The following is a 16,051-nucleotide window of genomic DNA, read 5'->3' as shown; positions in this document are numbered from 1 at the left end:
ATATATATATATATACACACACATATATATGCGGGGCATCCCAGAATGACTGCCAAATATTTCGTATGCTGGTAAAGCGGAACAGCCAGTCAAAAATGATATTGGAATCGACGTCGATTTGATCCTTTCGACATCAAATCAACATCCTCATTTTGCAATTTTCACAATAGTTAACAAGATATTAATTATTAAAAATCGCCGAATATTGGTTTTTAATAATTTTTTATTTACTATCGACTCAGTTTAGTTCACTCTACCAGCAAAATATTTTGGCGATCATTCTGAAACACCCTGCATATATACATATGTATATAATATGTATATAGTGTGTTTGATAACAACAAAATTCTCGCAATAGTAGCAGAAACTAAATTGAATCGAAAAGTCCTCTACCATTTTGCAATTTTCACAAAATTGTCTTATTTCGCTGCTTGCTTCGGCGGTAGGTCGAATTTGGCTAATTTTATAAATGAATATCTCATTAATCGTTGCAAAAATTGCAAAATAGTAGAAGACTTTTTACTCCACTCTACCAACACAATATGGAATATTTGGCGTCATTCTGGGACATCCATACATATACAGGGTATCTCAAAAATTTTTGCCAATCGCTTTTGTGTAGATAGAGTGGACTAAACTGAAAAGCTATTTTCGCAATAGTTAACAAGATATTAATTATAAAAAATTGCCAATTATTGGTTTTGAATAATTTTTTACTCAAATACTATCAACTTTACAGAAAAATAACTACAAGAGACAAGAATCATTTATTTTCTTCTCATAGAACTCTAAGAATTTTTTCAGAATTTTTTATCAACTTTTTAGTACTGCATTTTCTTATTTTTATCAATATGAAAACATATTTAAAAATTCTGAAAAAATTCTCAGAACTTTTTTTTGAGAAGAAAATAAATGATTTTTGTCTCTTGTAACTTTTCTGTAAGTTGATAGTATTTGAATAAAAAATTATTCAAGATCAATATTTGGCAATTTTTAGTAATATCTTATTAACTATTGCGAAAATTGCAAAAAATATGAATTAAAAATTGTCAATTAAATAACAACAGATCTATCCACATTTTTACATAGAAAATGCACTCTGAGCAGGTTTATCAGGCACTTTGGGTCCTATGCATGTCGGTAAAAGGTACGAATTTGGTCCGGGTCCTTCATCTAAAAATTTTATCACACCTCGTGACTTGATACTATAAGCTGGTACTCTACGAATGTGATTCATTGGTGGACACAATTCGGGAGAGTATGCTCCAGGTCCAGGAACATGATCTGGCACTACAAATATTAATATTATTAAGTATAGTTCCTTACGTCGCATAGGAACGCCATCCACACGATAACCAGTTGTGCGCGAGCTTGCTCACAGCGCGCGCGCGCGAGACGAGGCACGAGTACCGCAGCTCAATCCCCAGGGAGCTGGCGCGTCTAGCGAAAACTCGCGTTCAAGATCCGGCGGGAAATATAGGGTCCGAAGAGAAGGAGAGCAACTCACTTGCACTCTCAAACAAAGTTGTAATCAGTGGCTACCAAGCAGTGATGCGAATTCTAGGCCGCTTGCAATACGGTTACTAGCATGAAGGGAATATAAAAAGGTACATACATTATGATGAATCCATATCAGTGTATACTTGCGGATGCGTTGTATGTTCGTCTATACTTTCTTCATGCTAATAACAGTGCTGTAAGCGGTCCGGAATTCGCATTACCAAGCTGTACCGTATTCATAGTGAAAGGAATAACATAGTGTATGCAATTTGCAACCATCTTTTTCTGAATCTACGCCCTTTCTGTCTATGAATTTCGATAAGAGACAATTTTGCCAATTGTGAAATGCTAAACATAGGGCGATATTCATAGTTCGTTTTTATTTTAGACTGTTTTAAATAATGCCTTAAGATGCTAATACATATCCTCGGATTGACTTATGACATCTTAAAACTATATTTAAGACAGTTTTAAATGTAAGATTGACTATAAATACCGACTTGCTTCGTGTCGTGAAATTGGTACTAAACACACTTCCTATAGAAAGAGAAACATAAAGTGTGTTAAGCAAGGAAAGATTCAGTACCAATTTCGACGCGAAATAGACTGGTATTCATAGTCGATGCATTCGAGAGACTGTTTTAAGTACAATCTTTATGTCATAAGTTAATCCGAGGATTGTATTAGCATTTTAAAACATTATTATTAATATAGTTTTAGCGTTACAATTGGCAGTCTCTTACAATTAGTCTTTTATCGACATTCATAGACAAAGAGGACACAGATTCAGAGAAAGATGCTTGCAAATTGCACACACCATGTTATACCTTCTACCATGATCGTATTACGAGACGAGCGAAGATCTTACTGACACAGTATATAGTAACGCAATTCTCTGTCGGCATCTTTGAAGTTGGCCAAAATGCGTGAAATAAGTAAATTATCTAGTGTTGCCATAGTTACCATCTAAACTTCTTTCTCTTTTCACTTTGTCAAAATTCCTTGCAAAACTCGCTAGATTTATTCGCATCGCAATCCAATGAATTCTTTGAAGTGAGTGCTATTATAGGAACATATTGGAGCATATTGGAGCATGCGATGAGAATAAACCTAATATTGCAATGAAATAATTGAAACTTTATGAAAATTAATAAAAATAAATTGTAAATATATTGAAAAATAAAGAAAAAATATAGAAAAATTAGGAAAGATATTAAATTAACTTAAAAATGTATATTTGTATAAAAAAATATTATGTAATTATATATCTATGAAAATATGAGAAAACTGATATAAAAGAAATTTACATACATATATATAAATCATGTAAAAAATAAGTTTAAAATAAATAAAAGTTTATAATAAATAAAAAGAAATCTTTCTTGTTCGATTTTCTGTGTTACTTTTGTTCACTTTTTCACTTTATTACTTTTTCACAAAAATTAAATCAATCTCTCGAGATTTCTCACAACATTTCATCAAATGGAAAATACACATAATACTTCCTTCTAAATTTCTACTCTGAACCATATACTTGAAAGACAAATGTTTAAGTGAAACATTGAAACGCTTATTTAAATAGAGAGAGAGAGAAAGAGAGAGAGAGAAACAAAAAAGGAGGAAAAAAGATAGGGCAATTTACTTATTTCACGCATGCGCACTCCATTTTGGCCAACATAAAATCAGAAGAGTTGCGCTACTATATATAGTGCTACCGGCAAGATTGCCGCAGCGATCGCTGCAGCTGAATAGCAGAGGTGCCGCTCAGCAGCAGCCAGACAATAGCGGAGGCATAGCCCATCAGCAGCAGCTGACCAGCAGAAGTCGATCAGTGAAAATGCTGCTCAGCAGCAGCAGCAGCAGCTGACCAGCAGTGCTGCAGCGACACCGCGACCTACCAGGAGGCGCAGCGCGGACGCCAATCAACAGCGAAGCAATGGCTTCGCAAAGGAGTGGCAGCAATCGGCAGGCGTGGCCAATCAACGGAAGCAATAGATGCTAGTGACTTCATTGCTAGCGAGATGGAGACTCATCCCGCTCGACGTATCATCGCAGCGTCAGCGAATGATGCGGCCGCTGAGGATACTGCTCAGCACGTGGGATTGCCGGCTTCGGAGATACACGTCGCCGAATTACAGCGCCATTCCGACTATCCTCTCGCCACTGCCTGTGACGCTGCTTCGGCATGCAGACGTCGAACAAGACGAATGGGAGACGTCGCAGAAGCAGAGACCAGTGGAGCTCTCGCTGCATATGCCACTGGAGTCTTTCGCCGACCTGGCGAAAGAGTTGCCTTCCGACTACCATCTACTAAGCTAATCAGAAGAGGTTGATGGTAACAGCAACGAGCTCTCTAGACCTCGCTAAGTGGATGCCAGCTGCCAATCACATTGCGGTAGACAGCGCATTATAAACAGCCTTTCAAGGACCACACAAATGCCCATATTTATAGTCAGACCTTGTACTTAAGGCTTCCTTAAATTTATCTTTAGATGCTCAGCAGCCAATTAAATAATTCGTAGAGTATCTAAAGACAAATTTAAGGAAGCCTTAAATATAAGGCCTGACTATGAATACGAGTAAAAGTATCTCAAGCCCTTTTCAGACCTCAATCATTGTACATAAGTCTGTAAAGAGCATCATATCTACGTCTCGACATTCACATGGAACCAACCTGCGACTACTGCGAGCGAACTGCGCTACTGGCAACAGTGAGGTCGAAGGTGATGGCCGGTATGTAATCCACGAACACGCTAAGCGAATGCGATGCGTATTCCATACACGATGCATCGCCATAATATACACCGCCACAATTGGCGACATACCTTCATCGCCATATTATGTATTAATATTATTTTTCTAAGCTTCAAATTAGGAAAGCACTATTTTATACTCACTACTCCAAACTTTCCTTCCTCTGATTGTGTAAGCAGGTGGATTATCTGACCCAGATTTTGTTAAATTTCTGATATTGTAATGAGGACCAGGCCCTATTACAGATGTCTTTATATCAGTTCGAGCTCGTATGCTATATGCTGGATTTCTATATCGAGATGGATCATGACCATTGTAGCCAACTAACGTTGGTAATTTATAAACTGGACCAGGACCTGTAGTCACAAATCTATATTAATATATAATGTAAGATCAATAGTTTATACGATGTTTGTATTATTAAAAATAAATAATTATAATAAGATTAGAAAGAAGATTATTTATGTGAGTACATACATAAATAGTTATACTCTTATACTACTTATACTGTCCGATAAATTTAAATTTTTCTAGATATGAACGGGATAAAATACTTACAGACTTTTTGTCACTGAGAATGAATCCGTAAATAAAATTGTTTTATCATGTCACGTTTTTGAAGAATTGAATCTAAAAGTGCTAAAAATAGCATTTTTTAATACTTTGAAAGTATCTTAAAAATGTTATATAATAATTCAACAATTCATTTCAACAGAACAATTCATTTATGAATTCATTTCCAGTGACAAAAAATCTGTATAAGATTCACTTTGTTCTGTTCATGGTATAAAATCTGTCGGATAATATTATCAAATTTACCCTTTATAAGACAACTTAAAATTCCTGGTTTATTTTCTTTGCCCTCCATTTTTATTGTTTAATGTATGTGACAGACATAATAAAATCTATAAAAAGTTTAATGTATAAAATTTTTCTCATGATAGACAGCAAACATGGATAAAATTTGAAGGTCTGAATTTCAAGTTGATATGTTCGCATCAATTAAAGTCTGTTATTATAAAAATAAAGTCTGTTATTATGAAATAAATGATATTTTCAAATATTTTATAATTGACAGCTTTTTATTTAGAAAAAACTCTATTACATAAGTTATAAACATCACCGCCAAAATTATCATTTTCTTCATCAATATCGCTGTTATTATAAATATTATCATCTTGTATAATAACTAACGATCTTACTCTCATTAATAATACATCTTCTCTTCTTTTCAGATTTTTTATCTTTATTTCTGTCTTTACTATTAATTTTACCTATATCAGTATTCAAATCAGAATATTAGGTTTATTATTATTTTTCTTATTTTCTATTAAAAATAAAACAGAATAAAGGCTTCTTATTATATGAAAACATATATTTATACTAATTAATGTACATAATAATGGGAAAAGAACTTTGAGAAAGACTTTGACAACATCATCAGAGTTATAAGTTTTTATAAAAAATTATCTTAATAAAGAATTTCAAAAGTATCTAAACACTTATTCCATGAAAACACAAATTTTAGATCGTATTTAAATCATAGATGATACATTATATTTTACAATAGAAAAAAAATACAATTTCTTTATATTTCATGGAAATTTACAAATTATAAGAGACAAATTTTTTTTTATATAACAAATTTTATGACATTTCATGTCATCAAAGTTTTTATTAAATTAAAGAGTGAATAAAATATTAAATAAAGAAATATTTTTTAATAAAAGTCGTTTTAATAGTCTTTTAATAAAAAAAAATTATATAAATATTTAGAAGTAATTGTTAAATTATTAAGGCTCCTGAATAGTCGCCGCGATTGAACTGAATGCGTCAGAAACGAGAAATAACACAATTTTTGTTGCTACTTGTAAATAAAGATAATTTGGATAAAACAAATTGAAATCGCTTTAAAATACTTAAAATGAGACTATCTTTGTCTCTCTAATAATCAGTCACAAATTAAATTTATAATAAAAATTAACATGGCATTTCTATTCCTTCTAACATTCTTCACTATGGCCGCAGCGATTACTCAGGAGTTTTAAGGCTTCAAGCTTTAAGCTTGAATTCTAAACCTAAAATATATAAATAAGATAAATTAAATTGAGACAGCAAACTCTCGAGATAGCAAACATATTTCATAAATATAAATTGACAGGCAATTGAAAGCAAAAATAATAGACGTTCTTAGAGTTAACAAATATATTTCCTGGAGATCTATCTGTTTATAGTTATCTGTTTATAGTTAACAAATTTCTAGGAAATATATTTGTTAACTTTTTTGAGGCTTTCACGGATGTTTTCTATATAAAGATACGTTTCGCGGATTTTTTTCGTGTTCATTCTTGGAACACCAACATTTCGATACTATCAGGCTGTTCCTCGTCCTAATGAAGTGGACTGCAAGATTCACGAAACGTTAACATTCCAAGAATGGATCTGAACACGGAAAAAACTCGCGAAACGCATCTTTATATATTTGTTAACATAATGCTCTAGGAACTGAATCCATCTGTAAGTCTTTTAAGTCTTAAGCCATAAAATATGGATGAATGGATCTTCAATTATTCTCTTCGCATTCGATTATCAATTTCTTAAGGCTTAAAATATTTATTGTAGATACGGACTTACCAATTCGATAGGACTTTCAAACTACAATTTATGTCAGTAATATATCAATGCACATTACTATATCAATATCGCACGCATATATGTGTATACATTTTATAAGTAATTAATTTTTTATATTAGGTGTCTAAGCTAATCCTAAGAATACAATGATCGCATTCAGCACTCAACTGTTGTGAAGTGGATCCATGAGCGCTCATTGCTATTGGATAATCTAAAAGAATACACCAGTAGTAGCGAACATTCACGAATGTACTCTGCAACAATTGAGTTGCTGAATGCGACAAATATTGTTTGTTCATATAATCTCTAATCCATCATTATTTTATATATGTATAAAAAGTACAAAATTTGTATATAAAGCATATATTATTGCAAGTTGCTATCAGAAGTCGATAATAAAACTGTTTTTCCAACTTTTTTCATTTTTAATATAACCAGTTTGGAATACATTATCGCTTATACTTTAATTATGAGGAAGAGGGGAAGGATTTTTAAATTTGTAAAAGTAGATAAAAAAATATTTATTTGAAAAACAATCAGTAAAACAATTTTAGAATCAAAATTAAGAAAATTATGATTAAGAAATTGTGATATTATATATTATATTGAATTTTGTAAACTAATAATAATCATGTAATTTTTTTTCCGAAATATCTAATTTGCCCAATGGTTGTAATGTTATATACATAAATATCTTCTCTATTAAAAAAAACGAGAATATGAAATCAGAGTTTTTTCAGATTTATTTATACACTTACATATTAGTTAAGTTTATAATATCTGCGTTCTGATACCACGATAATTTTTGTATGTTTTATATAGGAATGGGTAATTCTTTTGCAACTAGTACTAAGATTTGGTCTGTACTCAGACACCAATTTGTTATATTTTTGGAAATTTTGCACCAATTTTCGCCATGATGAGGTTCTGCGGCTATACATCTCTTTTTTACATCTTCTTGCTGTTCTTCTGTACCATTCAGTAATTCAAATTTGTAAAAATACGCCCATGCATCGCCTAAATCTGAATCTATTTTCACCGTCCTATTAAACCAATCTCTACACTTTGAAATCTTGTGCTCGCACCAAAATAATCTGTAATGGAAATATCCATACAATGTTTGCATTATTTTAAAAAGAAAAAAAGAGAAAGGAAAAAAGGAAGGAGTAGAAGAGACAAAAAGAGGAAAGGAAGGGGAAACTCAATTATTTTGAATAAAAAATACTTAACTTTATATTCTACATAATGACTTGATATTTTAATATTCTAAAATTTAAAAGAACACTTACTTTGATACTGCCAAAAGAACGTAAGGATCATGTTCGCATTTTTTAGTGGCATCGATACTTTTCGTTTTCCGTTGAGGTCGAGGTTCCATAAAAATTGCTTCTGCCCAGAGCAGTCCAGATGTGGAACATTCTTGTAATGCCTTAGCCATTAATGTATTTGCCATATCGCGCGCACCACCTTTTTTTAATTCATTCCGTATAGCTTCCAGCCATAACTCCGCATTTTTAGGATTCTTAAGTCTTGCTTTTTCTAAAACTGAACGCGCTTTAGTCACTTGATTTTTCCTGTGCTCCAATCGTGCCAGCAGACACCACAAAGGTATCGAATTTGGACATTTCTTGATCTACAATGTATAAAAAAAGATACATAATTTTATTTGCATTCGCATTATATTAGAAAAAAATCGTTAGAAAAAAGCATTTTTACCGCTAGATTATATGTATCTATTGCTTTGTCTAAATATCCTTGTTGTTCTTCAATTTGACCTTTCATTAGCCACAGTTTGGGGAAGTCGTCAAAGGCTTCGAGAGCTTCCTTTAATAGATGTAATGCTGCGTCAAGATTATTAAGAGCCCATTCCAACTTGGCGCTTTTCATCATCACTCTAGGCGTTGGAGCGGATGCTCTGGCTTTTGCCAATAAACGTCGCGCTCTCTCATATTCTGAGTTTTCAGATTCGAGCTTCACAGCTGCCAACCAAATTTCTTCGGAATTTGGATTAGCTTGAAACGCGAGAGATAAAATACCTCTAGCTGCTGGTACATCGCCCTGAAAGCAATGGAATTGCAGATAAAAAGATATGATAAATAAGAGAAATAAATGTTACAAACGTCATAAATGTTATAAATTATAGTGAATCTACTTACAGCTAACCATTTTGATTTTGCACCCATCAACCAAAGCACTTCGCTCTTGGGACAATGAGCGACTGCTCTTTGTAATAAAGTTTCCAAAGATTCCCGTGTGCCATATGTCTTTTCAAAGTAAGCTGCACGTAGCCAAATTGATTTCTTACTAGGAAATGTTGTTAATGCATAAGCATAGACAGCTCTGGCACATTCCAATGCTCCTTGTTGAGCGCACTGTAAGCAATATTTTTAAATATATATATATTCATTTCATATATATCATTTGTTTATATAGGAAATTACAAAATTATATAGAAAATTATTAGTCTCACAGCTTCAGCATCTTCCATCCAAGTATGTTTTCTATCCTCTTCTTCTACTCCAAAACCAATAATAGCTTTAACAATAACTTGACAACAGTGCACTGCCCCTGCTTTTTCAGCTTCCATAGCTTCTTTAAACCAATGTTCTCTATTGATCTCTACTCCATTCGCACTTAACGAGGATATAGCGCGTTCGATAATCTTCTCCACCATATGTTTATTGCCATTTGCTTCTTCCAATTTTGCAGCAGTAGTCCAAATTTGTCTATCGGTTGGGATATTCTCTCTAGCTTTGTTTAAGACTTTTCTTGCATTATCGTAAGTTTCCAATCTAGCAAGAGCAAGCCACAAATCTACACTAGTCGGACAACATTCGACCGCACGACTGAGCAAGATTCGTGCATCCTCGGGCTCTTCTAACTCAACAGCCGCTTTCCACAGTCGGACCGAATTCGGGATATGTTCTAGTGCCTTTCGATATACTCTTCGCTTAGCTTTTACTTCCGTTTCTAAATCCGCGGCCTTTATCCAAATTCTCACGGATGTCGGAATATGACGCACCGATTGTGCTATTACTGCTTTTGCTGTGTCTGGTGGCTGCAGTCTTGCAGCTTCTAACCACAGATCTTCAGAAGTAGGATTAACTTCGCATCCTTTCATTATTAAGTTTCTTGCTGCTTGAACCTTTCCAGTCACCTCTTCTAGACGCGCAGATGCAATCCATGCAGGAGGATGATTAGGATTAGTTTCTCTGACGGATTTTAACAATAATCTGGCTTTCTTTATGTCGCTATAAAAAAATAAAAAAATTGTATTAAAGATTAAAATCTTATCCAGTTATAAAATTTTGAAATGATTAAATATTATTTTAAAATCAAATGTTTATATAAACCAATAATTATTTACTTTATGTCTCCACCATAAGTAGGTATCATACTCTGCAAATCCGTAAGATATCCTTTTGGATCAACTACAGTTTGGCCTTCTACAGAATCAGAAACCTGATTTAGCTTGACATTCATTAATGTGTTTCTGGCCTGTCCAATCTTTCTGAGATCAAGATCCCCTGTAGGAGTTAACATACCAGGTGTCGCCACACCTGGCATCATGGAAGCGAGACCACTAGATGGATCAATGCTGGTAGATGTCTCTCCTCCTAAATTTCTCGCTAGTACAGAATCTGGCAATGGAGTGAATTTTTCTGCTCTTGGATTACGCTGCTTTCGATTTCTAGCATCTCCTACCTCAGGAACATTTTTCCATTCATCTTCAGTTACATTAACCAATTCTCTTTTTAAGTCTGAAAATTGCTGTTGAATCTTGGGACGTTCTTGGCGATAGCGTTCCAATTCTTCTCTGAGACGCTTTTCCCTATATTCTTTACGTTTTTCGTCCATTCGTTTGTCAATAGCCTCATAAATAGCATCTGCTTCTTCATCATCTTTATCATAAGGATCCTGGTACAATATGAGAATATTAATATCTCATATTACTTAGAACATTATTACTTAACAGATCTATTCTATTTACTTTACTAAAAAGAGAGCCTCCATATCCTGAAAATTCATCATAATTTGAATCGTTCAAGTCTTCTTCGTCTTCCTCTTCTTCTTCTTTCTTTTTTGTACGTTTCGTGGGTGGAGCATGTCTGTCATCTCTATTATGTTCACAATAAATTTAAAATTAGAAGCATTCTAAAATTTGACTCTGTCAAGTACAAGTATCTTTTATTCTTGTCCAACATTTGGTGAACAGGGATAAAAGTGATACTGGAGTTAACGAAATCTAGTTTTGGAATATATCTCTGTAAATAGTACACACAGGTGGGAAAGGAGGCTGTAAGAAGAGGACAAAGTCCTCCCAGAAGTACAGCAGCAACAATGTACACTATAACTTTATTTGTGATACATCCTACTTTACTTATGGATCTGTCTAATCTTCTTAATATCTATTGTTTAGTACATTATAGACTCATTTATTTAATAAGACCAATAGATATTTTAAATATACATTTTACATTGCTTAGGGTTCTGTCTAATCCTTTTAGAATCTATTATTTTAATGAGGCAAAAATTAAATAAATATATTCAATATACACTTTACCTTGCATAGGAGTTTTTATAGAACTATTATTTTTAATATATTTTAGTTTCACTCTCATTTGGGTTATGTTCATATATCATTGTTAATCGATTGTATCAGTACTAAAAATCTGGAGGTAGTTTCCATTATGTATATTATACTGTACCAACAACTAGTAGTAATATACGAACACGATCTTAATACGAACACGATCTTAATACGACAAAGATTTAATATACAAAGTGCATGCACATGTGATCAAAGCATGCATACGTGATACCAGCATATGCATAGTTGTTTCTTACATTATGTCAACATGACAAATTTCATAACCTCAACAGGAATGAACAGATTAGATTAATATCTTGCTTCGCGGAACAGAGTGACACTTTTTTTTCTACCAGATTCTTTCGTTTCATGCAAAAAATGCGTCGAATGAGCCTAATTTCATTAAAATCGAAAATGAGGTAGCTATTCCAAATACTTATCTTTTTGCAATTGTATAATGTAATTTTTTACTTACGAAACGTCATTGGCATCTCGAGCGGGACCAATATCAGACCGTGTTGTAAATCCCGTTGCTCTGAATAGCAAAAAGAAATTACATAAGTTTGTTATTTAATTATAGTATATCGATACATGGAGATAAATACATACAAATACTATATACTGGGTTAAAACTTACCCTCTACCAACACCAGCAACATATCCCAAAGGTGCCGGCACACCCAAAAAATGCTTTTTATTCCGCGTATTTAATGAAACTGAAGAAGCTGCCATCTTGGTGATTCTTAGACTGTGTCTAAGAATTGGGTGATTTCCAATTGCTTAACACATCTTAAAGTCCGATGTCACGTTGCTAGAAATCGGTCCGAGATCTCAGACAGAGAAAAAATTAACAAATCACATTTGAATAATTTGATCACATGACTATTGCGATTGGTAAATTCTTTCTTCATCTGAGGTTTTGGATCGATTTCTAGCATCATGGACACAAGGCTTTACCAACACAGGAATACAAAATATAAGGCCGGAACTAGACTACGCATTGAAGAATGAGATTCAAGATTGAAAGATTGATGTTTGACCAACATCAGAACAAAAGGAGCCAAAATTTCTTTGTCCTCATTGGTGAAATTTCAATTTTTAATCTTCAATGCAGTCTGATTCCGGATCTAATGCATAGTCTATAATGTAAGGGATTCCACACAATAAAAGGAACATACAGGGAACAGAGAACAGAAAATAAGAACCTACCTGAAAATTTCAACCTACCAAAATCATATATTGTGGAATATGCAGTTTCTAATAAGTTTTTATTCTCTATTCTCTATTCCCTGTTCCTTTCATTGTGCGGAGCCCCTAATAGTACTTGATTAAGGAGACGTAAAAATCAACTAATCATAGTTGATTATTTTTCTCATATTCAACTATGATTGGTCAATTACTACGTTTACTCCTTAATCCACTATTACTACTGTCTATTGTAGACCAAATATAAAGACCATTTTACAATGAGCAGTAGTAATCAACCAATCATAGTTGAATGTAAGAAGGATAATTAACTACAATTAGTCGATTTTTATGCCTACCCTCTTTAATTCACTATTGCTACTGCACATTGTAGAATGGGCTTAAGGACTGTTCTAACAGAGATGTAAGTGGTAAGCCGTCCGTAAGAAATTAACTAATCATAGTCAATTATTTTTTTCACACTTAACTGTGAATGGACAATTTCTTACGACTTGCGACTCTATTGTAGAACGGACATAATGCGTAAGAATAAAAAATTAGCCAATCACAGTCGAATGTGAGAAGAATAATTGACTGTGATCAATTTCTTATTCTTACTTCTTCCTCCGTGTATTGTGGACGATGCCAGAATCAGGGATTCGAATGTGTACTTTGAAAGGAGGTGAAAATTACAAAAGTGAGCAATAATTACTAGGTATTGACCAATTAAATTATCAATATTCTAGTGAATTTGTAATTTTTTCACCTCATTTCAAGATACACAATCCTCCTACACAAACCCCTAGACTAAGCATTGAAAATTGAGATTAAGAATTGAAATTTGATCAATGAGGAATTGGCGTAATGCGGAACGCTTGTGATTGGTCGTGGCTTTATTTCGCCGATTCTATTCCGTTAAAATGTGTTTTCTTAAGTCCCATGGAACGGAATTTCCGGAATGCGCAATTAGCGTTGACCAAGAGATCTTCCCATAGATCAGTTTCATTAGATCCACCGGAATAGCGTTTGTCATTGGCTTGCATTGATTGCGCATCTACAAGTCTCGCTCCATGGGATATAGGAAACTAAATTTTTGTGGATCAGAAATCACACATATAAATAGGGACATTGCCCTGACTTTATTTTGTGTACCCACTTTGATTTTGATTTATATTTTCGCCTTTCTGTACATTATATATATGACATTCATGTTCTGACCATATTGACCTCCGTATTTATCTAGAAACTTATAGCGTTTTCTGTTGCACTAGCCTACCAGTGCAACGTTCAGACAGTGTAGTGTGTTTCCTTTAATGGTGGTAGGCGAATTTATTCAGTGTAAAGCTTTAAACACAATAGACACAAGGAACAGGGAACGAGCTGTCCAATCCAATCAGAGCTCTGGGATATAATATCGAACTGACATATAGAGTTCTGATTGAATGACTTGTTATTCCCTGTTGTCTGTGCCTATTGTGTTTAACTTTCCGTGGCTATAGTGTAGTACAAATTTTATGCACGAAGTGGGATTTTACTACACGATCTCAAAGAGATGGTGTAGAATCAGTGTGACATTAAAAATTTGAAAATGAAAGTTAACCGGCAGCAGAATTAAATCGGAATACACCATACATCGGAATACACGATACATTGCAATACACGATACATCGCAATACACGATTTCTAATGAGTTGGTATCGTTATTCCTTATTCTTTCTATTGTGGCTATACCATTAAATACGATAGCATGAAATAGTATACACCACTTGTGTGTGTACACTTTTTTGTAGTGCAGCACCGAGGTTACACTCAGTGTAGAAAAGAGAGAAAACGTTATTAATTAATTATCTTTAGTGTTATGTTAAAATTCCGTTATCCTCTATTCTTGTTATTACCAAATGTCAAACAAGAATGACATAACACCCAAGTAGGAATCTGAACATGCCTCAACATGTTGATTAACTATGCGCTTGCAGGAGACAGTTTTCTCCATTTAAACCAGCTTAATGAAGTTATAAGTATACATATATACACGTATACATACAGGCATTGGTGAAATCTGCAAAAGAAATAAATTTACGTAACAGAAATAGCGGAATTGACGGAATGAAGCCATGATTAATCACGAGCGTTCCGCCAATTCCGCATTGCGCCAATTCCGTACCATGGGACCGCACTCTGAGGACAAAGGAACTCTTATTGGTCATATTTCAATTAGAGAGAAACATAGGCATAAAGAAATTATCTAATAATATTTTACATGCATCTTTATAAGAGAAATGCGATTGGATAATTTTCTTTATGCATACATTTATGCGGCTAGTTTGTGTGAATATACTCTTATGCAAGAGTCTGTGCTTTCTCTTTTACATTGTCTACGATTCAATTGGAACAGAATTGTATATTGTGCACGGATGAGATAGAATTAAATTGAATGTAGTAATACAGTGCTTTTTCTGTGTGTATTAAACAAAAAAAAAATAAGTGTTGGCTACTCAACAACCTCATTTATAACCGTCGCAATTAGTAACATGTAAATTCAGAAATAGTTCTCGAAGAGAAATCTCGAAAAGACGTTTCGACATTGTTACGATGGAAAAGTTGTCGATTCGAAACTTGCATTGAAATTTCAACATTTTCGAGTGATAAAAAATTACATATGTAGAGAATTGATACATTTTTAACATTTTTGGTATAAATTTATACCAAAAATACGTAATCTTATATTTTGAATATTTATTTACATAGGACATTTTTTTCGATTTCATTTCGACAATTACAATATCGCTCTAAAAAAGTTTTCTCAAAATTTTTTAGAATTTATAGATAATTTTATAACTTTTTTAGAAAATTGTAAAATTTTTTTATACAAATCGGAATTTTTTACAATTGTCGATAAAGTCTATATCTTTTCTTCTAGTAATTCTTTGTATCTTATTTTATTGTTCTACTCCTGCTGAATAACATTACTTTTATTTATTAACATTACTTTGTAGTTTATTTAATATAATCTTACGTCATTTTTGTATTGAGGAATTTCAGGGAATAATGTCTCTTACCATAAATGCTGACAACTTATTAGCTGTCTCTTACTATAAATAAAATTGACCACAAAATCAAGAAAAAATATCATCGACTTTATCAAAGTCTAGACTAATTTTAGCTTGAATCGATATCGAAATCTTGATTTTTAAATTAATGTGATGTGATAATGAAATTTAAATGTTGATCTATCATACAAGTTTCCAATATTATTTGGAAGTATAAAAATACTACTAGTATCACTGCTACTGCAATAGTATTACTACTGATACGCAATAGTGTCAATGCTAAGCCAGTAATGTTATTACTGTAGTAGTATATGACGACATATGTAACATAGAACTA

At 33.2% G+C, this 16,051-nt stretch overlaps 2 protein-coding genes across 2 annotated transcripts in view; both read right to left on the bottom strand.

The window, feature by feature from the left end:
- Positions 1–5,122, bottom strand: part of LOC108684721 (outer dense fiber protein 3-like) — a 9,046-nt gene extending 3,924 nt beyond the window's left edge. The window contains exons 1-3 of the mRNA XM_018189186.1: positions 5,074–5,122; positions 4,398–4,610; positions 1,085–1,290 (exon numbers count right to left, since the gene is read on the bottom strand). Coding sequence (XP_018044675.1) covers positions 1,085–1,290; positions 4,398–4,610; positions 5,074–5,122 — 468 coding nt within the window. The remainder of the gene's footprint in view (positions 1–1,084; positions 1,291–4,397; positions 4,611–5,073) is intronic.
- Positions 5,123–7,613: 2,491 nt separating this feature from the next.
- On the bottom strand, positions 7,614–12,396 carry LOC108684720 (pre-mRNA-processing factor 6). The gene is made up of 9 exons (XM_018189185.1): positions 12,117–12,396; positions 11,955–12,014; positions 10,880–11,006; positions 10,256–10,806; positions 9,359–10,139; positions 9,045–9,260; positions 8,605–8,946; positions 8,178–8,521; positions 7,614–7,982 (listed from the first exon to the last, which is right to left on the bottom strand). Exons 1-9 carry the CDS (start codon positions 12,209–12,211, stop codon positions 7,703–7,705), a joined length of 2,796 nt encoding a protein of 931 aa, XP_018044674.1. The 5' UTR covers positions 12,212–12,396; the 3' UTR covers positions 7,614–7,702.
- Between the last annotated feature and the right edge of the window lie 3,655 nt (positions 12,397–16,051).

This window comes from Atta colombica, unplaced genomic scaffold (assembly GCF_001594045.1).
Source record: "Atta colombica isolate Treedump-2 unplaced genomic scaffold, Acol1.0 scaffold139, whole genome shotgun sequence".
NCBI lineage: Eukaryota > Metazoa > Arthropoda > Insecta > Hymenoptera > Formicidae > Atta > Atta colombica.
The sequence above is the reverse complement of the archived record's forward strand: the minus strand, read 5'-3'. Positions and strand labels throughout refer to the sequence as shown.

Bases quoted from the DNA above. Each gene is read 5' to 3' on its own strand.
- LOC108684720 (XM_018189185.1), bottom strand. From the start codon at position 12,211: ATGGCAGCTTCTTCAGTTTCATTAAATACGCGGAATAAAAAGCATTTT. The intron at 12,015-12,116 runs GTAAGTTTTAAC...TTTGCTATTCAG, and splicing joins GTTGCTGGTGTTGGTAGAGG to AGCAACGGGATTTACAACAC. The intron at 8,947-9,044 runs GTAAGTAGATTC...CATTGCTTTCAG, and splicing joins CAAAATCAAAATGGTTAGCT to GGCGATGTACCAGCAGCTAG.